General features: G+C 62.5%; 1 protein-coding gene across 2 annotated transcripts in view; it reads left to right on the forward strand.

Annotated features, from left to right (window-relative positions):
• LOC135894375 (signal transducer and activator of transcription 5B) overlaps positions 1 to 26,837 on the forward strand; it is a 42,514-nt gene extending 15,677 nt beyond the window's left edge. For both annotated transcript variants that reach the window (XM_065422434.1, XM_065422435.1), the window contains exons 2-19: positions 15,000 to 15,137; positions 15,945 to 16,101; positions 16,599 to 16,688; positions 16,927 to 17,101; positions 17,726 to 17,856; positions 17,975 to 18,126; positions 18,588 to 18,743; positions 19,193 to 19,372; positions 19,932 to 20,019; positions 20,101 to 20,223; positions 20,925 to 21,017; positions 21,539 to 21,745; positions 22,733 to 22,827; positions 22,915 to 23,045; positions 24,171 to 24,326; positions 24,655 to 24,706; positions 25,542 to 25,649; positions 25,806 to 26,837. In XM_065422434.1, the coding sequence (XP_065278506.1) occupies positions 15,010 to 15,137; positions 15,945 to 16,101; positions 16,599 to 16,688; positions 16,927 to 17,101; positions 17,726 to 17,856; positions 17,975 to 18,126; positions 18,588 to 18,743; positions 19,193 to 19,372; positions 19,932 to 20,019; positions 20,101 to 20,223; positions 20,925 to 21,017; positions 21,539 to 21,745; positions 22,733 to 22,827; positions 22,915 to 23,045; positions 24,171 to 24,326; positions 24,655 to 24,706; positions 25,542 to 25,649; positions 25,806 to 25,932 (2,349 nt within the window). In that variant the 5' untranslated portion in view covers positions 15,000 to 15,009 and the 3' untranslated portion in view covers positions 25,933 to 26,837. The remainder of the gene's footprint in view (positions 1 to 14,999; positions 15,138 to 15,944; positions 16,102 to 16,598; positions 16,689 to 16,926; positions 17,102 to 17,725; positions 17,857 to 17,974; positions 18,127 to 18,587; positions 18,744 to 19,192; positions 19,373 to 19,931; positions 20,020 to 20,100; positions 20,224 to 20,924; positions 21,018 to 21,538; positions 21,746 to 22,732; positions 22,828 to 22,914; positions 23,046 to 24,170; positions 24,327 to 24,654; positions 24,707 to 25,541; positions 25,650 to 25,805) is intronic.

Genomic DNA, 26,837 nt, shown 5'->3' on the forward strand with positions numbered 1-26,837 from the left:
TAATAGAAATCAATATATTTAAAAATGTAGAAAAACATTCAAAATATTTAATAAATTGGTATTCTGTTGTTTAACAGTGTGATTAATCGCTATTAATTTTTTTAATCGCAGTTAATTTTTTTGAGTTAATCATGTGAGTTAGCTGTGATTAATTGACAGCCCTCATTTGATCTCTAACTTCATAAGGCTCCTGATGGAACGGGGCTGCAGTGTCCAGGAGACTTATTAGCCTAGGCTTCCAGGAGCGGATTTCCTTTGGCAAAAGTCACTTAGGCCGTGTCTAGACACCCAGCTTCCACTGATTTAACTGAAATGGATTACAAACTGGTTTAGTGATATGGGTGAAACACCCTAATTCTGGCTTTTAATTTTCTGCCTCTGACTCTCTTTAATTCAGCTTAAGAGAGCATCTGCTTAAGCTAACTCAGTGTCAGGCATGCCAAAATCAATGTACAAGGGTCCATAAAAGGGGATTGGTCACACCAGTTTCCACACCGATTCAGTTAAATAGTGCAACAGGACAAGGGTTTCGTCTTTATCCCATCACGAGTAGAAACTTTGCTTTAAAATGTGTCTTTACAAATTGTGTTTCCTGGAGGGTGAAGGAAAAATACAGTTTGTTCTCTGACGGAGGCTGGAGCATCGTGAAAAGATGGGAAATCTCTCCCGAGACGGAGCGCTGTTTGCTTTCAGCGAGGCTAAAATTGCTAAGGCTCTCGCTTCACTCGGCCTTGTCGATCCTGATCTGTATCGCAGGAGCAGCCAGAGGCCCGCTGTCTGGGCGCTGCACAAACATGCCACAAGGAGCTGGCACTTCTCAAGGGGGTTTTGGTCACAACAGACATTTTAAAACAAGTGTTTAATAGTCATTCCTCTGAGTCCATAAAGCATGAGTAGTGACCGATTGCTGCCTGGATCGGGGGTGTCCGTCCGTCTGCTGGCTGGCTCTGCTGCCCCCTGCTGGCACGGATGAGCCTTGCTTTCTGTGTGTAACTTTTTGCAGGTTAAAATGAGTGACTGGTAGAACTGCCTAGCGCCAGCTGTCCTGTAGGCAGGAATCCTGAAAACTCCCCGCGCATCTGCTGGTGCCCCTCAATCCTGACCCACAGCCCCCCAATGCTCTTCTAGCCCTGGGTTGCTCCCCTCCCGCTCTGACCCTGCCTATCCCTCATTCTTGACGGGCAGTGCCCCGGCTATTCTAGCCTGGGCCCCAGTCGCGGCTCTGTCGATGGACCTTGGTCCTGTCCCCCCCTCACCCTCCCCAGCTGGTTCAGGCCTGACCGCTCTCGAGTGGGCTGCCAGGCACGGCTGTTCCTGGATGTGGACAGTGTCCCTGAAATTACTTTGATTGAGCTTTCCTGCTCCCATGGTGAGCCCCCGTTTTCCCCTTCAGGCCAGGACTCCAGAGGAGAAGAGAGAGGGCGCTTGCTGTATAGCCCGGCCCCCTGCCAATCAGTGTGAATGCAGGGTCCTGGCTGCTCCCCCCACTTCCCATGGCAGAGGTGTGGACTGGTTGTGGAAGGTGAAGGCAGCCTGGGGGTGCCTGTGACAGTGCTGCAGTGTTCCCAGGAGCAGGGGGCGCATGCTGCTGCTGGCGAGATGAGCTGGCGTTTGCCATCAGTCTCCCCAGCCCCTTTGCTGTGTCCTGCGGTTACACTCCGTGCTGCGGCTCTCAAATGCCCCTTAGCCAAGCCCAGGCGCTGAAAATCCCTCGACTCCCGTTGGTGCCTGTGGGCATCGAGGGCACTCGGCACTTCCCCAGATCCAGCCTCGAGTGACTCCATGTCCCTTGTGTGGGTCGCAAGAGGGACGAGGATTTTGGGTGCCTGACCCTGTTGTGCCTCCTCCCTGTGGGAATAGGCTGGGCTGCCGACCCTTGCCACAGCAGCGTGGACCGTCACCCAGCCTGTGCCAGCAGCCGTGGCGTTGTTTGGAGGGCGGGAGGGAGGGTGGGGGAGAAGCCGGTGGACGATGTTTCCAAGTGCACTTGACTCAAAGGAAGGAGTTTGTAAATGTCAAGCTACAGCCCCCGCCCTGCCTGGCTGGTGTGGATTGCAGCTTCTGAGCGTAGCCACTGAGGCCCCTGCATAGCGCCAGGGTGGCACCAGTAGGGCACTGGCGAGCAGGGGAACGCGCCAGCTGCTGTGATCAGCAGCCTGGGACGTCAGAGTCTGTCCTGCTCAAGGCGAGGGAGGCTGGCCAAGATGCAGGGTCTTCCTGCTGCCCCTGAAAATGGCGCAAGGAGCTGACTTGAATGACTCAGCCGGAGAACGGCACCAGCTTTTTCCCACCTTGTTCTAGGCAGCCTCAGCCGGCCGGGCTCTGGGCTGGCCTGTGGCTCAGACTCGTGACTTGACCTGTGTCCGAGCCATTGGCGCCAGCCACAAGGGACCACGTTCCCAGAACCCCCCTCCCTCCCCACGAGTGTGCACAGAAAATGGCCTGAGATGCTGAAAGCTACTGGGGCCCCCCTAGGGCCGTCTGGGCCCAGCTTGGCAGCTAAGTGGATTTGTCCTATTGTATGTGCTTGCCTGAGCGTAACAGATACAATGAAATTGTGTCTCCAGGCCCGTTCCCCACTCAACCATGTGTAATCCTTGGCTCCCTTCGCCCAGCCCAGCCCGCCCGTGCCCACGTTGTGTCTGGAGACAGATTAGCAGCCCTGCCTAGGCACCAGCTCATGGCGGGCCTGCCAGAGGATGTTGAAGGGCTGGCAGCCAGTTTCCTCTGGCAGGGCACGGGCTCCCAAGCCCTGGGGGAGCTGCCTCCCCTAGAAATGAATCAGACGCGGCAAATTCCCTGCTGGATTCCCTGTTCTGGCTGTGCCTGTCCAGGGTAGAGTCCTGACTCCTTTTGAGGGATTAACTGGGGCAACGGAAGTGGCCAGAAGGTGTCTCTGGAGCCATGGATGCTCTCCTTCACCGTCCAGGCCTGGCATTGTGAGCCACATCCTTCTGGCTGTGCGCGAGGTTGGGGTCCCCTTTGGGGGGCCGTCTGGTCAGCACTGCATGGTGTGTCAACCGGGGTTCGTGCTGCCCGGACGCCGGCAGTGGCAGCAGGCTGGGAGTGTGTCCCCAGAGTGGCTCTGCGGAGCATCCAGCGGGGAGTGGCAGGCAGTGTGTTTTGTACAACAAGGTTACGCTTTGCAGTGGGGCCCTGCCGAGCCTCTGTCTGTATCTGGGAGGGTTTTGTTCAGCCAGCGATTGCATTATGGAGATCGAGGGCAGGCCTGGCCGGCCGGGAATCTCTGCCCCAGATTGAGATCTCAGTGACATGGCTCATCGTGTAGGGAAAATACCTTGTTTGATCCAGTGTGTCGGGTTAGGGACTGAGAAGAGCGGCTGTCCAGCAGCATGTGGTCGCTGCAGCTTTGGCCTCCGCCACCCCTCGCGCACCTCATTGAAATGCACCACAGCGTGTCTGCAGCGCAGCCCTTGCCCTGCGCTCCCTTCCCACTCAGGAAAGGTGGGGAGAGCTAATCCCGTAGCCCAGGAGCCAGCAAAGGTGGGGAGACGGCTGCAGAGCACCCAGACCCTATTTTATATCCTGGCCACTGTAAACGCTTGAAATAATCTCTTGTTTCTAAATGTGTCGCTTTATCTACACTCCTCCGTGCTGGGAGTCTGCTCCTCTGTTTTGGTAGGGCTGATGTGGGCGGTGCATGGCTCCGGGTTAGGGCTTGCTAAGCCCTGTTTGCTCTAGCAGGCAGCGAGGAACCAGCCTGGGGCTCTGGGAATAGAACTGGAAAGGGACTGCGCTTTGGGGAGCAGGCGGGGCCTGCACATTAGGTCACGAGCTTTCCGTGCTGACTGCCCAGCTGAATCCTCCACCAAGCCGGGGGTGTGTTATCCCAGCTGCTCTAGTCATTCTGAACGGGCCTGGGCGAAGCCCGGATGAGGGCAGACCTGCCTGCTGTGCTGGGGAACCCACTGGATCTGCAGCCCCGGAGCGCAGACCTGCCTGGGGTTCTGGGGAACTCACTGGATCTGCAGCCCCGGAGCGCAGACCTGCCTGGGGTTCTGGGGAACTCACTGGATCTGCAGCCCCAGAGCGCAGACCTGCCTGGGGTTCTGGGGAACTCACTGGATCTGCAGCTCAAATCACCCAGGGGCTGCCCCTTGTAACGACCCCCGGGCTTGGTCGCCTGCGGGCTCGGGTCTGGGAGCTCTGGAGCCTTTCCTGCAGGCAGGTTTAGCTGTGGGTCGGGGTTAGTTCCGCCGGTGGCCCAGCCAGAGCGTTTCAGCACAGAACGGGGGGGGCGGGGGGGGGGGGCGGGGGCAGCCAGGTGGCAACTCCGCTGCGTGTCCTAGCCAGACGAAGTGCGAAGGAGCGGCTCCCGTGGGAGGCTGGGCTGGGCTGGTTGCACTCAGGCCAGCAGAGCCCGGGTTCCTGGGCCCCTTACTGCAGGGGGGTACGCTTCGGGTTAACCCTTGATTGTCCCCGTGTGCTAGCCGCTGGCTTGCTCTGCTGCAGTGGAGGGAAGAGGGGGAAATAGTGCAGGCCTCGGTCCTTCCCTGGCTGCAGGGAGAGGCACGGGGGCACTGGGCTTGCTGGGCCCTTTGGGAGGAGGGAAGTGGCTGGATGGGATGGAGCTGGCTGAGCCGAGGAGGCGGCCGGCTCGGAGTTCCTGCCCTGGGGAATCCCGTCTGAGCAGGGAAAGCCCCTGGGCTGTGGCAGAGCCTGTACAGTGGTGGGTCCCTGCTTTGTGCCTCGCTGGCTCCAGCTGGTCAAGCCCCTGTCGCCTCTCCCCCCCCGAGCGAGGGGAATTGGGCCGCGTGGCCACGGGGACCGTTATTAAAGTGCCACCAAGGCCTGTCTAATCCGTGTCTGGGTTTATCCACAAGGGGGGCGCTGGCGTTAATAGCAGAGATTAGGCTTTCCCAGGTCTTGCTAAGCCGCCCGGTCGCGTCCTCCCGGCCGGATTACTGTCTGCAGAGCTGCTCCTGCACGGGGGCTCTAGGCATGGCCATGATAGCCCCCGTCCCCACGGCCGAGCCCCCGGCGGCTCTGCTCCCTTGGGAGGGCTGCGAGTCGTTTTCCTGAGCCAGGATTGAGATTCCTCTCTGGTGTACGTCCGGGCGGGGCAATTCTCGAGAGTGGCGCCAGAGTAAACTCAACAAGGGAGGGAAATCGGGCCCTGGATGTGCAGCGCTTGGGTCTGCGCCGGCTCCGGCTATGCCCGCCCTTCCCTTCCCATCCCATCCCATCTGCAATTCCTAAACACGCCCTGCTCCAGAGTGAGGGCTGGCTGTTCTTTCAGGCACAGCTGGCTCCCCTTAGGACCCGGCGAGTTCAACTCCATCTCCTGCATTTCCTGTCCCCTGGTAGCTAAGTTTCAGTGCCCCTGAGATTAGGTCTGGCTTGGGGTCTCCAGCTGCTTAGTGCCAGCGTTCCAGCAGGCAGCGTGCGATGCCTGGGGAGGTGAAGGGAACAGCTCCTGGCTCCAACCTGCGAAGGGGGCTCTGGGTGCAGACAGCCCTCGCCAGGTCCCTCTCTGCAGCGGAGCAGCGATGGAGCCACGCACACCGCCCGGCTCTGGGGGGAAGCTGGTGTGGCCAGCGTGTTGAGCTGCGTGTGTTGTTCCCATGGGGCCGGAACAATGGTGCATGTGGAGCCTCCTTCCTTGAGCCCGGGTTGCCAAGAGAATTGGCGCGGAGGGCTGGGAAGAGCCGCGGATCCCGGGCACTCCCTGGGTTGGGCTCTGCAGTGTTCACTCTGAAACACTCGCTGATTTTCTCTGTGAAAGCGTAACTGCCATCCGCTTGAGACCGCCTCACTGGGCTTTGCGTGGGGTTCCTGCAGCTCGGCATTCAGGATGCTCTGGGTCTGGGATAACTTTCAAACTCTGTGAGCCAGCCAGGGAACCAACCGGCAGGAAAGCTGCGCTGTGAGTGTGTTTGTACTGCGACACCTTGGCAGGCCCAGCCTCTGCTGAGCAGGGGGGGCTGCCTGCCGGGGAATGAACGCCTGGATGGATTGGCAAAGCTTGTGGGTATTTCTGCAGAGAGTTCAGAAAATACACAGTCCCTGTGCTGCAGCAACCAGAGGATGGCCTGGGCCTCAGAGTAGCATGTTTGAAACCTGCCCTGGGATGAATGCACCCTTTGACCTTATGCCACGGAAAAGCATGTGCTCTAATGGACTGAGTGCCAGGCTGGGACCCAGGACTCGTGGGTTCTGTTCTCAGCTCTACTACCAAGCTCCCCGTGTGCCCTTGGGCATGTCTCCATCCCTCTCTCTTTGTGCCCCATTTTCCCACGTGGAGTAGTTTAGACAGCCTGGTGGTTAAGGCATATGGGGCCACTGTGAACTAGCCCTCCCCCCCATTGCTGCCACTCATGGAGCTGCTGGGACGGGCAGTTTGGAGGGAAATGCTGGTGCAGATGAGGCTGCAAAGTGCCCAGATGCCATCTGCGAGAAATCTCTCATTCGCTGAATGGCTGTTTTCATTCAACTTCAGGTTTTGTTTGTGAGGAGGTTTCTCAGGGTGGCCAACTCCTGCGATTGCATCACACGTCTTACAATACTTGCAATACTTTTTTGCAAAGCCCCAGCTCCTGGAGTCACGTGAAATCTCCGCTTTCAGTCCTCTATTGTGGTTGTATGTTTCTAGCCCTCATGGCTGCAGAGAGAAGCCTGAAAACCCCCGAGTGGGACCCAACAGCAAAGCAAAGGACTCCAGCATTGATTTGTGGTTTTTTGAACTAATCTCAGTATTTTGGCCTGACTCCTGCTTTCCAAGTACTTGACACTGGTGAATCTGATCACTGCCTCCTGCATCCAGAGGGAATGAACAGAACAGGGAATCATCAAGTGATCCATCCCCTGTCGCCCATTCCCAGCTTCTGGCAAACAGAGGCTAGGGACACCATCCCTGCCCATCCTGGCTAATAGCCATTGATGGACCTATCCTCCATGAACTTATCTAGTTCTTTTTTGAACCCTGTTTACAGCCTTGGCTTTCACAACATCCTCTGGCAAAGAGTTCCACAGACTGACTGCATTGTGTGAAAAAATACTTCCTTTTGTTTGTTTTAAACCTGCTGTCTGTTAATTTCATTGGGTGACCCCTAGTTCTTGTGTTATGACAAGGAGTAAATAACACTTCCTTATTTACCGTCTCCACACCAGTCATGCTGGCCCTGCAGAGGATAAAGAAATGCCCCATCAGAAGCTCTTTATGAGGATTCACAGCTTATTTTCCTCTTGTTTCTCCTGCCATTTGGATTCTCTCCACAGGTTTTTCTGAGGGCTTGTCTACATGGGGTGTTATTCCGCAAGAGCTAGTCCTGATTAACTCCACTTTACCCCACCACACATGGAGCTAATCAGGAACAGTTGAACTACTTTTACTTCACACCCTGCCTGACTCCAGGTGGACTTTCATGTGCAGACCAGCCCTGAGTGAGATGTCGGTATTTGGGCAGCGTCGTTATGTGCCGGCAAAGAATGTAAAGGTCCAGGTTGGTTCAGGGTCTTGCCTCTGAACTTTCAATTCATACGTGGCTCTTCAGAAATTTCAGGCAGGGAGCCAGTCCCCTCTCCGGCGTGTGTCTGCTCCTGTGTGTTTCTGGCCGATACACTATCAGGGAGGACAAGTGTATGTCGAGTGTGAGCTCTGAGATCCAGTCAATCTTTATTCCACTGCTTGGTCCCTGAGTGGCGGGTGGCAGAGTAGGACATGGGGTTACATATCGCCAATGTGATTACTGTGTGCCTGAACTATTGTGTTTCCATGGCAACTTTCATCCTGAAAGATCCCCAAGCACATCGCAGAGTGTACGGAGTGACCGGTCTCCTCAGAGATGCAGCCAGCTCAGGGGCAGAGCAGAGCAGCGTTTTAGCAGCACAATGCAAGAGTGTCAAGACCGGAAGCGAGGAGCTTGGGTGCAGTGGTAGTGAGGGACTTCCGGGAAGCAGAGCACGGATGATGGGAGTTGGAAGGGCACCCGAGTTAACAGTGAAAAGTACCGTGAGTGCTCAGAACGCATCTTTCCCACCTCCAGCGTCTCTCCCCCTCCGCTCCTCCAGGTGCCACGTTGGCGTCACGAGTGACTGAGAGGAGAGCGCCTCCTGCTGGAGCGTTCATGTGGCAGCACCAGGTTTCTCGTGGGCTCTGCTGCGCTGGTGACCCCGCCCAAGCGTCGAGCCCGTGGGGGCACGTGCAGAGCTGCGGGCTCTCGACCGTTGGGTTTCAAAGGCTTTGCCTGTAGCTGGGCCCTTCGCCTTTGCTCTCAAGAGGAAATATTTTATTTCCACAACTGATACTGTCTCTCTTCTGTGAGTGCGGAGCAGGCCTTGACGTTCCCTTCCCTCGCTCGCCTGGCACAGATCGTTCCAGTGTGGGCTGTCAGGGGGAGCGCGGGCTGGCCTGCGTGGAGCAGCTGGTTCTTTGTCTCCAGCTGCAGCGAAAGACTGGCAGGGCGAACGCCGTGCTCTTCTGCAAGAGAAGAACAAAAACCTGTTGGTGCACCGAACCTTTAGAGCAGCCTGTCTCCCCAGCACAGCTGGTGCCAGCGCCGCCTGAAACAAACGCACTGGAAACCACAGGCAGACGTGAAGCGACCCAACCACACAGTCGGTTCCAAAGCGAAGGGCTTGCAGGCAGCATGGAGGAGAGGTGAGGCGTTCACATCTCCAGCTCTCCTGTCCCTGGGCCCTGGCAGGGTTTGCCGGCTCTTCTGGTGAGCTTCCTAAAGCTCCAGCCTCTGGAATCCTGAGATTGTGTGAGAATCTGTCTGAAGGGAAAGGAAGTTTGTAGCCTGGTGGTTGCAGAGAAAGGCTCGGGACATGGCGCCTGCTGGCTTTATCCTCAGAAGGCAAAGAAAGGAACCCAAGATCTGTGTAGGGCTTGCCTTGAGATTTGTGAATGCTTGGGTTGGCCATGCTGCTTAGAGAGCAGTCCCCTGGCCAGTGGGCTCTGGGCTCTCATCCCTCCTCGCCCATGGGCCCTACCCCTTTATGGGCTGGAGGGGCCCCTGCTGAGCTCCTAAGGCACTGGTGGTGAGCCCAACCTCCCAGAACTTCACTCCAGGTGCTGCTTCCGAAGCATGCCTGGGGCCGGGCTAGTGGCTGAATGGTGCCAAGCAGTGAGCGCACAAGTGATATTAAAATGGAGGCGAAGGTGCAGCAGCCAGCGCCTGCTCGCGGGCTCAGCCTGCCAGCTGCTGGGTAGAGTCTGGGGCTGCTTCCTTGCCTGACCCTGTGCTAAGAGCAGTGACCTCGGGGGAGGGAGCCCAGGCGCCAACACAGGCTGTGCAGTGGTCACTGCGAAGCGGGAGAGGCCAGGTGTGGGCTGTGCAGTGGTCACTGCGAAGCGGGAGGGGCCAGACGTGGGCTGTGCAGTGGCCACTGCGCAGCGGGAGAGGCCAGGTGCGGGCTGTGCAGTGGTCACTGCGAAGCGGGAGGGGCCAGACACGGGCTGTGCAGTGGTCACTGCGAAGCGGGAGAGGCCAGGCGCGGGCTGTGCAGTGGTCACTGCGAAGCGGGAGAGGCCAGGCGCGGGCTGTGCAGTGGTCACTGCGAAGCGGGAGAGGCCAGGCGCGGGCTGTGCAGTGGTCACTGCGAAGCGGGAGAGGCCAGGCGCGGGCTGTGCAGTGGTCACTGCGAAGCGGGAGAGGCCAGGCGCGGGCTGTGCAGTGGTCACTGCGAAGCGGGAGAGGCCAGGCGCGGGCTGTGCAGTGGCACTGCGAAGCGGGAGAGGCCAGGCGCGGGCTGTGCAGTGGTCACTGCGAAGCGGGAGAGGCCAGGCGCGGGCTGTGCAGTGGTCACTGCGAAGCGGGAGAGGCCAGGCGCGGGCTGTGCAGTGGTCACTGCGAAGCGGGAGAGGCCAGGCGCGGGCTGTGCAGTGGCACTGCGAAGCGGGAGAGGCCAGGCGCGGGCTGTGCAGTGGTCACTGCGAAGCGGGAGAGGCCAGGCGCGGGCTGTGCAGTGGTCACTGCGAAGCGGGAGAGGCCAGGCGCGGGCTGTGCAGTGGTCACTGCGAAGCGGGAGAGGCCAGGCGTGGGCTGTGCAGTGGTCACTGCGAAGCGGGAGAGGCCAGGCGTGGGCTGTGCAGTGGCACTGCGAAGCGGGAGAGGCCAGGCGTGGGCTGTGCAGTGGCACTGCGAAGCGGGAGAGGCCAGGCGTGGGCTGTGCAGTGGTCACTGCGAAGCGGGAGGGGCCAGGCGTGGGCTGTGCAGTGGTCACTGTGAAGCGGGAGGGGCCAGGCGTGGGCTGTGCAGTGGTCACTGCGAAGCGGGAGAGGCCAGGCGCGGGCTGTGCAGTGGTCACTGCGAAGCGGGAGAGGCCAGGCGCGGGCTGTGCAGTGGTCACTGCGAAGCGGGAGAGGCCAGGCGTGGGCTGTGCAGTGGCACTGCGAAGCGGGAGAGGCCAGGCGCGGGCTGTGCAGTGGTCACTGCGAAGCGGGAGAGGCCAGGCGCGGGCTGTGCAGTGGTCACTGCGAAGCGGGAGAGGCCAGGCGCGGGCTGTGCAGTGGTCACTGCGAAGCGGGAGAGGCCAGGCGTGGGCTGTGCAGTGGCACTGCGAAGCGGGAGAGGCCAGGCGTGGGCTGTGCAGTGGTCACTGCGAAGCGGGAGAGGCCAGGCGTGGGCTGTGCAGTGGTCACTGCGAAGCGGGAGAGGCCAGGCGTGCCAGGCATGGGCTGTGGAGCACTGCGAAGTACAGGATGGCCCTGCTGGAAGAGGGACTTTTTCACATGGCCTGATGGCAGGAAACATGCTTCCAGGGTAGGCATCACCCATCCCCTCCTCGGAGCCGCTTCCTGGGCACAGCCAAGGGTGCTGTGTGTTCTGTGCCTTTCGTGAAATGCCTCCCCTTCTCCCCTGCTGTCTCCCTACCCCCCCATGGCAGGCATTTCAGCTCCTTGGGCAGGTCTCTCTCTCCTGGCATTGCCAGGTGTCCAGGGCACGTCTGGGCCCTGTAATACCAAAGCAGCAGTGAGTGCTGCGGGGTGGGGGGGTCACAGCTCGTGTTGTGGCCCACTGAGTACATGTGATCTGTCAGGCCTGAGGTCAGCCTCCTTCCCTTTCTTCTGTGCCCTGTTGAAGAGCAGGAGCAGCCAGGCATGGAGACCCCCAGGTGCAAACACCCACCTGAGGCCCTGCAGTGGGCCGCTGCCCTGCTGGTTTTATGGCCTGTCTTCAGCTGAGTGAGACACTTGTGCTGCTGCCGGCCCCACGCGGCCTCGCGCTGGCGCTCCCAGCGAGCGTGGCTGGATCTGCGCACGGCTGCGCGCTCGCTGCAGCGGCAGGGAGGAAGCTGCCAGGAGCCCAGCGCTTGCTGTTTGGTCTGCGAGAGGCAGCTGACATTTTGGAAGGAAATAGCTGCTGTTCGCTCCTTCCTGTAGCAGGGCAGCCTGTGGAGCAGCAGCGCCGGGCTGTCCCTGCGGGCGCGAACCCTTTGCCAAGAGGCAGGATCCCCCTCGGTGCCCAGGTGCCTGGCAAGGCGCTGCCAGGGCGGTGCATGGGGCAGGGCAGAGCGAGGAGAACACCTGTTCCTGCCGTGAGTATCCCCTGCACTCGGGGAAGGGACCAGCAGCTTCTGACCCGGCGCCGAGAGAGAGATTTGTCGCCAGGGCCACCGCTCCGTGCTGGAAGCAGTGAGTTTGCTGCCGGCCCCCCGGCTCTCCAGCAAAAGCTTCCGGGGGCATTGGCGAGATGCCAGCATGGGAAGGTTCTGGGTCTGTATGGCACTCCGCTCTGCACAGAACCTTTCCTCCCCCCCCATGCTCGCAGCCCCCACTGCTTAGCAGGAGCTCGGGAGTCGCCAGATGTGGCATGAGGCTCACAGCTGCCTCGTTGGGGTGTGCGGGGAAGTGCTGTGCCCTGGGGCCCCAGAACAGCTCGGACTGAGATAGGGTTCGGCTGGGGTCCAAGGGGTCATAGCCCTCCCTGTTCACAACGTTATGAAATATTTGTTCCCCTCGTAGGTACTTACACCCTTGAACCGTCTCTGTGTTAAGCTAAATAGACTGTGCTCCCTGAGTCTGTCACTGTAAGGCAGGTTTCTAACCCTTTCAGCATTCTCGGGCCTCTTCTCTGACCTTTCTCCAATTTACCAACATCCTGCTGGCACCAGAACTGAGCACAGGATTCCAGCCAGGCCAAACACGGAGGTAAAATAACCTCTCTGCTCCTGCTCAAGAGTCCCTGTTTCTGCAGCCCGGGATCACATCAGCTCTTTTGGCCTCAGCGTCAGGCTGGGCACTCATGTTCCGCTGATTATCCCCCACACCCCCCACATTTTTTTTGGAGTCCCTGCTTCCCAGGGGAGAGTCCCCCTCCTGGAAGTACGGCCTACCTGTAAATGGGGTGCGGGAGATTGGGGCCAGGAGAGATAGGGCCTGAGGGTTGGGAACTGGGAACCAGGGAGGGAAATAATGGGGTGACTGGTTCAGCAAGGAGTCTGGACTGAGAACTAGTGAGGCAGGAGGAAGGAGGCAAGGGAGACCGATCTAAGGAACCTGGGCATGGGGGGAGAACTGGGACTGGCTGGGCAAAGAGGCTGGAAAGGCACTGATATTGGACAAGGAGATCAGGGAGGGAGCCTGGGACTGGGAACCAGTGGGCTTGGGGATCATGGGGGGAGGCAGGAAGAGGCTGGGGTGGAAGGAGAGAGGCAGACTGGACTCAGAGCTGGCAGGGAGTGGGAGGGAGACAGGGTCTGATGGAGGAGGGCACTGGAAGTGAGTGGAGAGGAACTCCAGATGGGCGGCTAGGACTGTCTGGGTAAGGAGACTGGGACTGATGAGAAACTGTGGAGACAGGGACTGGTTGGGTGAGGAGAATGGGACTGAGAGCCAGGACTGGGACAGGTTGGAGGGGACAGGGCAGAAGAGGCCAAGCGTAGGGGGAATGGGCAGAACACACTCCCATCCAGAGCCTGGAACCCATGGCTTCTAAGGCTCAGCGTTCCTCTGCTGTCGGGAATGAGGTGAAACCACCGGCTAAGGGGCTCATCCTCCTCTAGCTTTGGTCCAGGTATAGAATGACAACCTGCTACTGCTGTTGGTTAACACTTAGCTCAAGTGGCCGAGGTCTGTGTGGTGGATGTGAAGGTCCAACCCTGCTGATGACTCCTGGGGATCGATGTGAAGTCACATGATGGAGTTCATGTTTGGTGGATTCTTCCCCAATTCATTTGGTTTCCTAAAAACCTAGGAAATTGCACAGAGAAAAGTGTTTTAAACGAATGTTAATAAGGGTGCGAAGTCCAACACTCAGCAGTTAGGAAGTGCCAAAGGAAGGTTGCCCAGGCATTAATTGTGGCATTTCCTAACTTTTCAGTGCTTGATTTGAACCCTGAGTCATGTTCTGTAAGGTTGTTTGTGCTTGTGGTATTCATACCAGCACCCTAGGCTGGCGCTGCTCACCCCGGCCCATAGTGCCTCATTGCACCACCTGTAAAAACTCCCTGATGGACGAGTTGTTTTTCCAAGACCTGTCAAGCTGGACGAGGGAAGCTCTTGCTGGCTCTCTGTCCGGCCGTTCTATATTTGCCTCCAGGGATTGCATGTGTTGCCGTGTGTGCTCTTGCTACGAGCCAGTTTAAATGCCTATACCCCCAGAATAAAGTGCAAGGCAGGAGCGTGGCTGCGCGGCGCGGGCTGGGCCCGGAATAGAAGCTGGCACCTCTCCCCTAGTGTTTGGAGAGTCTGACTGGCCTGAAATAGCTCCAAGAATCTGATTTCAGAACCGACCGCGACCTTGCCCGTTTGTTTTCTCCAGAGTGTTTGTGTACAGTTGAGAGCGGGCGTGCGCTGAGCGTGCTCCCAAACCCAGGGCCCCCGCGGTCTGCGTGCTGCAAGGACCTCGCGGGAGGCACATAAGACCCCATCCCTGGGCTGGCAGCTGCGCTGTGGCAGATGGGCTGTCCTGGATGAAGGGCCCTGAATGCTTGGTCATTTCATGGTCCCATGGCAGGTTAACAGGGCAGCGACATTTCTGTAGCAGAGCTGGGTCTCTCTGCCCCGAGGGCTGTGCTGGGCGAATCCCCGAGAACCTGTGCCATGTGCATGTGGGTGATTCCCAAATGGGTGCTGGCCCGTTCCGTCACACCCTTGGCCAGCTCCTCCCATCAGCTGCTCAGGGAAGGCGGCCAGGGAAGGTGGTGTGGGGCTGGGGGGCCGGGGAAGGCAGGCGAGGGGCCGGGGAAGTTGGCTGGGCGCTGGGGGGCGGGGGAAAGGCGGGCGAGGGGCCGGGGAAGGTGGCTGGGCGCTGGGGGGCGGGGGAAAGGCGGGCGAGGGGCCGGGGAAGGTGGCTGGGCACTGGGGGGCGGGGGAAAGGCGGGCGAGGGGCCGGGGAAGGTGGCTGGGGGCGGGGGGAAGGCGGGCGAGGGGCCGGGGAAGGTGGCTGGGCGCTGGGGGGCGGGGGGAAGGCGGGCGAGGGGCCGGGGAAGGTGGCTGGGCGCTGGGGGGCGGGGGGAAGGCGGGCGAGGGGCCGGGGAAGGTGGCTGGGCGCTGGGGGGCGGGGGGAAGGCGGGCGAGGGGCCGGGGAAGGTGGCTGGGCGCTGGGGGGCGGGGGGAAGGCGGGCGAGGGGCCGGGGAAGGTGGCTGGGCGCTGGGGGGGCCAGGGAGGGTGGCCGGGGAAGGCGGGCGAGGGATCGGGGAAGGTGGCCAGGCGCTGGTGCGGACATTTCCTCTGCGCTGGTCAGTTCCCCTTTTCCCCTTTTCACAGTGGATGATTTTGCTTGGCCAGACCGAGGCTGAGCTCTCTGGGAGCGTGCTAAGGGAGATGGTTATTGCGTTGCATGCGATTACAAGGGACTGTACATCACTGGATTCTCCAGGGACTCTCCCTGGGAGACGGAGGGGGAGTCGGAACCTGAGTCCCAGCAGTGCACTGTGATGTCAGAGCCAGGAAGTCTCTCTCTGCGTTAGAATAGAGTCTGCCCCGGGCAGCGTTGTCTGATGCTGCTCTAGGCTGGGGGCACAGAGGGCCCTTCTCCCCCTCAGTGTTCATGGAGGGTCCTTGCCCTGATGGTGTCTCCTTGCCCCCCAGGTTCTGAACAATGGCCGTGTGGATCCAGGCCCAGCAGCTGCAGGGAGAGGCCCTGCGCCAGATGCAGGCGCTGTACGGCCAGCACTTCCCCATCGAGGTGCGGCATTACCTGTCGCAGTGGATCGAGAGCCAAGCATGGTAGGTGAGCCTGCCCCGTGGCTGCCAGACACGCTCCAGCCGGTCCTTCGGGCCTTGGCTGCCAGGTGCCCTGACAAACCTATGTCTAAGGGGCTGGAAATGGGGCCGTGGGCTTGGCCTCACCGACCCGCTAGCTCCCGTCACCATGTCTGTGGGGGATCCCTGCCGAGCGCTACACTCCAGAGGCCACGGCACATAGACCAGCTGCACAGCCACCTCTCGCCTGTCTCCAGGCAGGGCCAAGGCATGGGGGGGGGGGGGGGGGGGACACGGGACGGGACTCAGAGCTGGGAGAAGGCGGAAGGTTAAGGCTTCGCGGGGTCCCCTGGGCTGTTGGGCAGTCCTGGGATCTGACAGCCCCACAGCTGAGTGGAGCCTGGCCTAGCAGTTAGAGTTGAGCCTGGGGACTCTTGGGTCCGACCCTCCTCCTCCCTGTCCCGCCACCTGTTCTCTGGGGCCTTGGCCAGTCGCTACTATGCTCCGGGCCTCACTTTCCCCTTACCCACCCCAACGAAAGCCAGGGCCCTCCCTGTCCGTGACCCACACGTCTGGCCTGGGGGCATGGCTGCAATGGGGGGCTGGCACTGTGCTGGGGGGCAGGCTCAGGGCGGGGCTTTGCTCCCATTCGCTCTGGGCTTTGTGTGGCGGGTTGGCTGGATCGTCCCAGTTTGCTGAGGGACAGACACACGAGGGGCCTCACTGGCGGGGGGTTGGGTTCCCCCAGCAGATACAGTCCCTGCGCCGAGCTGGGGCGGGCAGGTCGGGCCCTAGCTGAGCCCTGCCCCCCCCCTTCTCTCTCTGTGCCAGGGACTCCATCGACCTCGATAACCCCCAGGAGAACCTCAAAGCCACCCAGCTGCTGGAGGGGCTGATCCAGGAGCTGCAGAAGAAGGCGGATCACCAAGTGGGCGAGGACGGGTTCTTGCTGAAGATCAAGCTGGGGCACTATGCCACGCAGCTGCAGGTCGGTGCCCGGAGTCGCAATGGGGCAGCCTTGCTCCTCGTGCCCTGCCAGGGGCCGGCCACTCCCACTGGGCGCTCCCCCGTGGGCTGGCCAAGCCTGGCGCGGAGCAAGGGGCTGAGACAGCAGCAGAGTGCGTGATGGCAGGTGCCGTCTCTCCCCTCCCCTCACCGCGTGGGGCCAGCGCATCCCTGAGCCCCCTCTGCTGCTGCCCCGAGCTCCCTCCCCTGCCAAGTTGCAGCCCCCCCAGCCGCTGCCATCCCCCGCGGGCTCCTTGTCTGGCCATGGGGAGCTGCCGTCCTGGCATGGGCTGGCTGGGGTGACCCCCATCCTCACCCACGTGCCCTGGGAGCGGGGATGCCGGCAGAGTAGGTTAGGGCAGGAGCAGCCCCCCTGCCCAGTGCCCTTGGGACCCCCTTTGCCCCCAGCCTGGGGCGGTGAGAGCCCCTGACTAGCCCCGCTCTGCGCCTGGCTCAGGGCCTTTGCTTTCCCCCCTGCAGAACACGTACGACCGGTGCCCCATGGAGCTGGTGCGCTGCATCCGCCACATCCTGTACCACGAGCAGCGGCTGGTTCGGGAGGCCACTAACGTGAGTAGCCAGGCAGGGGGGCCTTGTCTCTCTCCCCTGTCTCTCTGGGGCCCGTGGACACTGCCCCAGCCCAGCCACGGGCACCTCACCCTGTGCCCCCTCACCCCACCCTGTGCCTGTGGCTCCAGCCACTGCCCCACAGCGTGAGCCTCGGCCTCTGTGCTCTGGGGCCCATCGCTGCCCCCCATGGCAGTCCCCGAGGCCCTGCCTCTCCCTGACCTGACGCCCCCCTCTGCAGAGCCCCTCCCCGGCCAGCAGCCTGGCGGACTCCATGTCCCAGAAGCACCTGCAGATAAACCAGACCTTCGAGGAGCTGCGTCTCGTCACCCAGGACACGGAGAACGAGCTGAAGAAGCTGCAGCAGACACAGGAGTATTTCATCATCCAGTACCAGGAGAACATGCGCCTGCAAGGTGCGGGTGGGGGGGCTCTAGCCGTGGGGAGAGGGAGAGGCCGTGGGGATGGGCTGATGGGGCAGGGACCCGCAGAGCAGAGGCAGCTTCGCCCTGAGATCCCGTCCTCGGGGAGACACCGACCCGTGCCAGCAAACGTCCCGAAGCACTTGCCCCGTCCCAGCTGCCGAGGGGGCGCCAGGCGCTGGGGTCCGGCGGGGGGCTGCAGCTGGCGCAGAATGCTGCCTGTGCAGCTCCGTGCCTCGCGCCCCCTGCTGCCCACTCCGCCCTGGGACCAGGGGTGTCTGGAGGGGGTCACAGCCCCCCTCCCCCCCCCCGGCACGGGGGAGACTCTGCCGTAGCATCTGGGGGCTGGGGCATCGTCTCACCCACCCTCCGCGCCCCCGTGAGGAGGCTGCAGGTATCTGAGCACCCACGGGACGGTTCCCCTCCCTCCACAGTCCCATGGGAGTCCCCAGCTCAGCACTGTCCCACCGGCTCCGTGGGGCTGGGGAGCGAGTCCCGAGTGCCCCCCCTCATCCTCAGGGGCAGGCCTGGTGTAGGGGTTCTGGGGATGCTGCTGAGGGTCGGGGAGCCCCCGGGGCAGGCGGGGCTCAGACCTAACGCTCTTGGCCTCCTCCCCAGCTCAGTTCTCCCAGCTCTCCCAACTGGGCCCCCAGGAGCGCATGTCCCGCGAGACGACGCTGCAGCAGAAGAAGGCGTCGCTGGAGGCCTGGCTGCACCGGGAGGCCCAGACACTACAGCAGTACCGAGTGGTGAGTGCCAGCCCCGGGGGGACCCCACTCCTCTCCCCGGTGCCAGCAGGGGGCGATGACGCCCCCGTGCGGTGCCGCTGCCTGCCCCGTCCCACGCTAACACCCCGTCCCCTCACAGGAGCTGGCGGAGAAGCACCAGAAAACCCTGCAGCTGCTGCGCAAGCAACAGACGACCATCCTGGACGACGAGCTGATCCAGTGGAAGCGGCGGCAGCAGCTGGCGGGGAACGGCGGGCCCCCCGAGGGCACCCTGGACGTGCTGCAGTCCTGGTGCGTCCGCCCCTCCCAGTGCTGCCCCGTGGGAAACGGGGGCTGGGCACCCGGGAGCTGCCGCTTGGCCCCTGGGCGGTTGGCTGGGAAACCAGGGAACGGTGCCACCGGCAGCAGGGAATCCGGGGGGGCTGCCCTGGGTCCCAAGAGGCTCCCCCGGGGGGTGACCCTGGCAGGTGACGCTGCCCCCGCTGGGGTTGTTAGTCCAGGGCACTAGGGGTCACCTGCCCCCATCGCCAGGAACGTGGGACTGGATTCCTGGGGTGGCTGAGCTCCCCACAGGGCGAGGCTAAGGCCGGACCGCGACGGCCTGGGGGGACCCCGGCCTGGGGGGACCCCGAGGGGGGCGCGCAGACCGGGAGCCCCATGACCAGCAGACACGGGACACCCAGGCCTGGGGCTCCGTGATGTCCCTGGGCCTTGCCAGAGCACTGACCTGGCCCGGGGGCCCCTCGCCCCAGGTGTGAGAAGCTGGCCGAGATCATCTGGCAGAACCGGCAGCAGATCCGTCGGGCCGAGCACCTGTGCCAGCAGCTGCCCATCCCGGGGCCCGTGGAGGAGATGCTGTCCGAGCTCAACGGCACCATCACAGACATCATCTCCGCCCTGGTGACCAGGTACCGCTGGGGGCAGAGCTGGGCTGGGCCCCGATTGGGTCTGGGCATGTGTGCGCTGGGGTGTCAGAGTTGGGCTGGGCCCGGCTGCCCCACACAGGCTGGGGGGCCGAGGCTGAACTCGGGGCACGGTTGGGATGAGGTTCAGGCTCTGACCTGGGCAGGTAGGAATTGGGCTGCGAGGGGCCAGGGGCTGGCTGGATCGGGGGGTGGGGATGCTGCTGGCACTGCGGGGCGGGTGGCAAGAGAAAGGGGCTCGTGGGGCAAGTGCTTTGGGCGGGAGGGGATACGGCCTGGGGACTGGGAAGGGGGATCTGGGTGCAGGGGCTGTGAGCTGGGGTGGGGATGTGCCAGGTCGTCCCCCCGCCCCCGCGCACGTCTGGCGGTCGTAGCTCCGGCCCCCGGCCCCATCTCACAGCCGCAGGCCCCGTGACGCTGGCTCCTCCCCCCAGCACCTTCATCATCGAGAAGCAGCCCCCCCAGGTGCTGAAGACGCAGACCAAGTTCGCGGCCACGGTGCGGCTGCTGGTGGGGGGGAAGCTGAACGTGCACATGAACCCGCCCCAGGTGAAGGCCACCATCATCAGCGAGCAGCAAGCCAAGGCCCTGCTGAAGAACGAAAGCACCCGCAAGTAATGCCCCCCCCCCGCCCCTGCCACTCGCCCGGGGCAGGTCCTGGGAGACGCCCGAGCTGGCCCCGCTGAGCCGCGCGGCTCCTGTTGGGTCTCGGGGGGGAAACTGGGGGGCTCTGTCAGGGCCCTGTGGGGCTGGTTCCTTGTTCTCTCTGCGTCCCATGCTCACGTAGCCTGGATCCCCTGGAGCGTCCAGCACAGCGTGTGGCTGGAGCTGCCCCCTCTCACACCTGGGGTATCGCTGAGCGGAGGGAGGGTCAGCCCCACGCCTGTGGGGTTGGCAACTGGCCCCTTTCCCAGCACCCCCAGTGGGGTCCAATCCCCAGGAGACCCCCCTGCCCGGCCTGGTTGGCACATGGGGCCCCGTGTCCCCCCAGGCCCCGAGCCACTGCCCGTTCTCTGAGCCCATAGCCGGACTCCAGGCCCCTGAGTGGGTTCCCTGGGCCCAGAGGGAGCTTCCCCCCATGGTGACTGTCGGCACCGCCCTGCCCCCCAACGCCCCATTGCAGTCGGAGCTGGCCCAGTGCCTGCCCTCCCTGACCTGCCTTTCCCATTGCAGCGAGAGCAGCGGGGAGATCCTGAACAACTGCTGCGTGATGGAGTACCACCAGGCCACGGGCACCCTGAGCGCCCACTTCAGGAACATGGTGAGAGCCAAGCCCCCGGCACCGCCCCCGTCCCCCGCCCCCCCCCCGCCCACCTCTCACGCCCTCTCCTGCCTCCCGCAGTCCCTGAAGCGCATCAAGCGCTCGGATCGGCGCGGCGCCGAGTCGGTGACCGAGGAGAAATTCACCATCCTCTTCGAGTCGCAATTCAGCGTCGGCGGCAACGAGCTGGTCTTCCAGGTCAAGGTAAAGCTGGTGCCGCGCTGGCACCGCTGCCCTGGGCCCTGCCCGGCTCTGGGCCCTGCGCTGGCACCGCTGCCCTGGGCCCTGCCCGGCTCTGGGCCCTGCACTGGCACCGCTGCCCTGGGGACTGCCCGGCTCTGGGCCCTGCGCTGGCACCGCTGCCCTGGGGCCTGCCCGGCTCTGGGCCCTGCGCTGGCACCGCTGCCCTGGGGCCTGCCCGGCGCTGGGCCCTGCGCTGGCTCCGCTGCCCTGCGCTGGCTCCGCTGCCCTGGGCCCTGCCCGGCTCTGGGCCCTGCACTGGCACCGCTGCCCTGGGCCCTGCCCGGCTCTGGGCCCTGCGCTGGCTCCGCTGCCCTGGGCCCTGCCCGGCTCTGGGCCCTGCACTGGCACCGCTGCCCTGGGGCCTGCCCGGCGCTGGGCCCTAGGAGCCCTTCTGGGGCTGGTGTCAGGCTTGGCCGTGTCGCCCGTCCCCAGAATGGCGTCTCTGGGTTGAGGGAGGGACCCAGGAATTCCCGAGTCTCAGTCACTAGCTGGGGCAGCCCCAGGGGGTGCGGGGTCCGTGGGGTGGGCATGGGGGCGAGGAGCACAGGGGGGCTTGGTCTGCTTGAGACTCGCCCAGTGGCAGTGGGGGAAGGGCAGGACCCGGAGCTGGGTCCAGCCCCACCCCCGCCCCACACTCAGCCCGGCCCGGCCGGTTCCCACAGACGCTGTCCCTGCCCGTGGTGGTGATCGTGCACGGGAGCCAGGACAACAACGCCACGGCCACCGTGCTCTGGGATAACGCCTTCGCCGAGCCGGTGAGCAGCCAGCGCCGCCGGGGGGCAGATTCCCACACCCAGGGGGCCTGCCCCCCGTCACTTGGGGCCCAGATCTGCAGTGCCCTTGGGCCCCCCACATCAGCAGGTCCCTTGATCTGGGCCCCCCTCACCTGGCCCCTCCTGCAGCCCTCTGTGTTCTCGCCTGGGCGGTCTCCCATTTCTGCCCCCATCCGGCCTCTGCGCCGGGAGCGCTGCGGGAGGGGGACAGGAGTTCTGGGGAGGAGGAGTGGGGAAGGAGCTCTGAGAGTGGGGGGTGCAGGGGGAGGGAGAGGGGCGCTGGGGGGTGAGGGCCAGGGGGAGGGAGACGCTGGGGGAGGGCAGCTGGGGGAGGGGGTGCAGGAGGAGGGAGGTTGAGGTGGAGGGGGACACTGGAGGGCGGCGCTGGGGGGGTGAGGGCCGGGGGAGGGAGACGCTGGGGGAGGGGGGGTGATGCTCCCTTCTCCTGGGGCTGGAGCCCTCCCCGCTGGGTTCCCTGAGCCAGGCGCCGCCCCCTCCCGCAGGGCCGGGTCCCGTTCGCCGTGCCCGAGAAGGTGCTGTGGCCCCAGCTGTGCGAGGCGCTCAACATGAAGTTCAAGGCCGAGGTGCAGAGCAGTCGGGGGCTGACGAAGGAGAATTTGCTCTTCCTGGCACAGAAGCTCTTCAACAGCAGCAGTGCCCAGCTGGAGGAGTACAGCGCCATGGCCGTCTCCTGGTCCCAGTTCAACAGGGTGAGCTGCGCCAGCGGGGCCCGGGCCGGGAGGGCGCTGGGGGCGGGGCGGGGGAAAGGATCCTGTGGTAGCTGAATGGCATCACTTGTGGGTACTGAACATAAGAACGGCCGTACCGGGTCAGACCAAAGGTCCATCTAGCCCCGTGTCCTGTCTACCGACAGTGGCCAATGCCAGGTGCCCCAGAGGGAGTGGACCAACAGGCAATGATCAATTGATCTCTCTCCTGCCATCCATCTCCATCCTCTGACAGACAGAGGCTAGGGACACCATTCCTTACCCATCCTGGCTAATAGCCATTAATGGACTTAACCACCATGAATTTATCCAGTTCTCTTTTAAACTGGTGAGATGCCACAGCAGTGCGCGTCCCCTCGGGCTCCTGGCCAGGGCAGCCTGGCGTGGAGACTTGCTGTCCCATCGGGGCAGCCAGCCAGGAATCCCTTTGGCATAGGCTGGCGGGCGCATCTCGCTGCAGAGCAGCGCACGCAGGAGCAAGAAGCAAATGGTGCTGAGAGACTGGGAGGGATGGGACCCCAGGACCCTCCTGCCAGGCACTGGTCTCAGCTCACGCTGGCGCTGGACCGGCTCTCCTCTCCCAAGGAAGCTGGCAGGGATGGTGGCAATCCATAACCCTCTGGGTTAGGGGCCCGGCACTTCCACTGTGCCACTCTGCTGCCTGCCTCCCTCCCTCTGGCTAGCACAGGAGAGATGGCGGGCTTGCCTGCCCTGGCAGGACTGTGCCCATAGCTGCTCCCAGGAGCACAGCCTGCTTACAGGGCACCTGGCGCTGAAGGGGGGAACTCGGTACCCAGTGCCCGTTCCGCAGCCAGCGTTCAGAGTGATGCCCACATGCACGGTAGGTGTGTGCGTTGCCCTGGTGCCAAGCCAGGTCTCCCTGTGGCCAGAGTGGGGCTGGGGAACAGGAGTGGCTGTCGTAGGGCATGCTGGGCTCAGAGACGCTCAGGGTCTTTTGTAATTACCCAGGAAAACTTGCCAGGGCGGAATTACACCTTCTGGCAGTGGTTCGACGGGGTCATGGAGGTGCTGAAGAAGCATCTTAAGCCTCACTGGAACGACGGGTGAGAACCTCCTTCCCATAACGGCCGGCACTGCACAGCCCCCCCCCACCCGCCTGCCAGCCCCTCACCCCCCTCTCTGTACTCCAGGGCCATCCTGGGCTTCGTCAACAAGCAGCAAGCGCACGACCTGCTGATCAACAAGCCGGACGGGACCTTCCTGCTGCGGTTCAGTGACTCCGAGATCGGGGGCATCACCATCGCCTGGAAGTTCGACTCGCGTGAGTCAGGGTGGGCCCGGGGCAGCATGGAACCAGACCCGTGCCTGGGGCTGGAACGGGGCCAGCTCAGCCCTGGCGTGTGAGTCAGTTGATGGCTCGTGAGCTGTGCGTGGTGCAGAGCAAACCCAGTCATCGTGCTGGTGCAAGCCCTGTCCTGCTGTCTCACCTCGGTCACCATTAACTGTACCAGCACGACAGCCTCCGCTGGCTGGCTGGGAGCCCTGGAGAGCCTTTGGAAAGGGCAGCTTTGGCTTTTCTCTTTCTAGCTCAGAACACGTGACCTAGGTTGCTCCAGGCTGTCACAAGGATTCTTTTCCCATTTATGAAATCCAGGGCAGTCCATTGGGCGGCGGGTCTGTGCTGAGCAGTACGGTAAATCTTCCAAACGGTGTTTTGTCACGAGAGCTGTGTTTAGAGAGACCTACGTGAAAATACAACCAGAGCAGAGGCCTTCTCTGTGTCCCTCGCAACGAATGAGACTCCATGTTAAACCTGAAATAACATCAGGGCTCTGCTTCGCCTCTGGCTCTCAGCTCCGCCTGGCCCGTCGCAGAGGAGTTTTCGTTTCACTTTTGTTTCTAGTTAGTTTCACTTTCTGGCTCTCCCTGGAGCTGTGGTGTGATGGCGTGTTGCAGGGGTGCGGGTGAGCGCGAAGAAAAGCTGTTTTCATTAACTTGAGATTTTAAACCAATATGCTAGTGAAACGTGTCAGAGGAGTTTGTACGTCCTGAATGCAGCGGCAGCCCTGGCGCGCCGCACGAGCTGGTGGGAAACTCACGGGACTTGAATTGAAAGTCTGGTGCTATTTGGGTTTTTTCTTAAAGCCCCAGGTCCCGGGCTCAGGCGATTCCATGAGAATCTCACCTTTCGTGTACACAAACAGTATGTTTCCAGCCCTGGGGCAAGCAGGGCGGGAATCCTAAAGCGCAAAGCCAGAAGGTGGAGAAAAAGAACCCGATGTTGATTCTTATTGGAGGTCTCATGATTTTGAAGCCAGTCTCGCGATTCCTCGAGGCCTGAGTCCTAGGGGCCAGCTGTGCCACACAAGGGCCTGACTGGAGCAGTGGTGTTGCCCGCGGCTCCGGACTCTGCGTCTCACTGTCGTCTCTGCTGTTGCGTTTCTAGCTGAGAGGATGTTTTGGAACCTCATGCCCTTCACGACCAGAGACTTCTCCATCCGCTCGCTGGCCGATCGCCTGGGTGACCTCAATTACCTCATCTACGTGTTCCCCGACCGACCCAAGGACGAGGTCTTCTCCAAGTACTACACGCCGGTTCTCTGTGAGTCGCTCTCGGCGCTGGGCTCTCCACTGGCCTGTGCTCCCCTCACCCTGCCGCGCACACACCCTCAGACTCTGGGGCCGTGGGAGCTGGCACCAGCTCGTACCCCTGAGGGCCTGGCCCGTTAGCAGCGATCGGTTCCTCTTGGTGGTGTCTGGCCTCGTGGCACAGAGACCCGAACCCAACGGCGCTGACGGGCTCTCTTGCTCGTTGGAGCCCTCGTGCCGACCGGCTGCTAGCCCAGGTGACGCTGTCAGGTCAGTGCCTGGAACGTCCCCCGGCCTTTCCGTGCCTTAGCACTGTCTCCTCTCTCTCGCCCTGTCTGCAGCTAAAGCCGTGGATGGATACGTGAAGCCACAGATCAAACAAGTGGTGCCAGAGTAAGTCCGTCTGGGTGTGCGTCTGTCTGTCCGTCTGGGCATGCATGTGTCTGTCTGTGTGCTGTCCTCGGCCCGTGTCTCCCTCTGCCCCTCCGTTATCACCCCTTGCTGAGGAAATGTCGGATTCTGACCAGTGTCCCAGCCCCGAGTCTGTTCCGTAGCCTTGTGCCTTACCAGGGGATGAGGTACCGGGTGGGGGAGAGCTGCTTGCCCTGTTGCTCACACGGGGGCAGAGCAGATGGTCAGGGGAGGAGCGCTCCAGGCTGGCGGCCCCGCAGGCTGCAGGAGGAAGTGATGGGTGTCGGGATCCTGTGACAGGGCTGGAGCCTGGCTCTGGCGCCGGGTGTGTGCTGCACTGGGAGGATTTAAAACACCCCTGAGAAGCGAACTGGCCAAGGGGGTGTTTGCTGGGCAGTTGGGAGGGGCTCGCGTGGGCCGAGCAGGATGTGCACAGACGAGGCTGGTTCTGATTGTGGCTGTCCCCACTGGCATGGCTTCCCCTGGACCGCGTGGGAGGGTGTAAAGCACCATCCGTGCAGCTATGGGCACGGCCTCCTTCCCCCCGGCCCCGGGGGAGCTGAGCGCGGCATCGATCCAGGAACTGGACCCGTGTGAAATCCCTCGGCCCCCTCACTTACAATTAGTAGCCAGAGGCCACGGCGCCGAGCTGGTGGACGGGGCTGGCAGGACAGAAGCTGCCATTGCAGCCAGGGAGAGGAACCGGCAGGCTGGGGCAGAGTTGCAGTCTGCCCTGCAGTGCAATGCCTCCTCGCCCCCACGCTCCAGTCACCCTCCCCATGGCCCGGCTGACGCGCCGGCCCCTCGTCTGTTCCAGGTTTGCCAGCGCCTCCGGGGATCCCGCCGCCGGAACGGTCACCTACATGGATCAGGCGCCGTCGCCGGCCGTGTGCTCCCAGCCGCATTACAACGTCTACCCACAGAAGTAGGTGCTGCTCCTTCCCCGGCCCTGAGCCGCGTTCCGGGGGCGAGGGGCTCCCCGTGCTGGGGGGGGCGTTTAGCTGGAGCACGCTGCTCCCGGCCCCCCGGCGTGGCTATTCTGGGATGCCTCCCCCAGGCTCGCCCTGTCTCTCTCTCTCAGTCCCGACTCTGTGCTGGATCCCGAGGGCGAGTTCGACCTGGACGACACGATGGACGTCGCGCGACACGTGGAGGAGCTTCTGCGGCGGCCCATGGACACTCAGTGGATCCCCCACAGCCAGTCGTGACCCTGTGCCGTGGTACGGCCCGGCCCGGCAGCCGTGTCCCTGGGAGCCGATCCGGGGAGCATGCCCCGTGGAGAGCAGCCCTGTGTTCGTGTCTCTGTGCGTGGGCCCATGTGTGGGGGGTGCTCATCCGGGGGCTTTGCTCTGCGCCAGCTGCAGTGTCCATGGCTGCGCTTGGCTCTTTGGTGTTTATCCCCGTGTACTAAAGGCAGTGGGCTTGTCGTATGGTTTCCTTATCTGTTACTTTGAGGCCTGCCTTCAGCTTCCCGCTTCTGCAGCGCTGCTCCTCCCCGTGCAGCAGATCCCTGGAGCCCCGTGCGTTCTCAGCGCCCACTGGACTCGGATCCCTACCCTTGGGCCCAGGGGCCTCTCAGCGTGGGGGGCGGGCCTGGGAGTTTGTTTGCAGTAATTGTCACATCTAGGACTTTCGTGTTCAAATTCTTTCCTTTTGTTACCAGCTCCCCCGTCCCGGGGGGCATGTGCGTGTGCGTTGGGTCCTGTTTGTGTGCGCAGAGACCTGGGGGCAAAGACTCTTTCTTCTCAGCCCAGGCAGCAGCATCTGCGCCTTGGGCGTGGCTTGCTGGGAAGGCGTCCCACCGGGGCCCTTTTCTCCTCCCGGTTCCTGCCTGGCCCGTGTCCGCTCAGCCAGTGGGACGCTGCCCTTCCCCCCGGCCTAGAGCTGGGGGGTGTTTAACAAACCCTGAGAGGAAGGAGGGGGTTGCAGATGGACACGACTGCTCTGTGTGCAGGAGGAACGGGGCTCCCGGCTGGGGTCAGGGCAAGGCGCGGCTCAGGCTGGGGGTGAGAGGCTGCTGGTCCCCCCCCCTCGGGGTCCCGCCCTCCCTCCGCATCGACATTATTTTTCTATGGCTGAGTAAATAAAGCACAGAATATTTTTTTAACACAAA

The sequence above is a fragment of the Emys orbicularis genome, chromosome 25 (genome assembly GCF_028017835.1).
Source record: "Emys orbicularis isolate rEmyOrb1 chromosome 25, rEmyOrb1.hap1, whole genome shotgun sequence".
NCBI classification, from domain to species: domain Eukaryota; kingdom Metazoa; phylum Chordata; order Testudines; family Emydidae; genus Emys; species Emys orbicularis.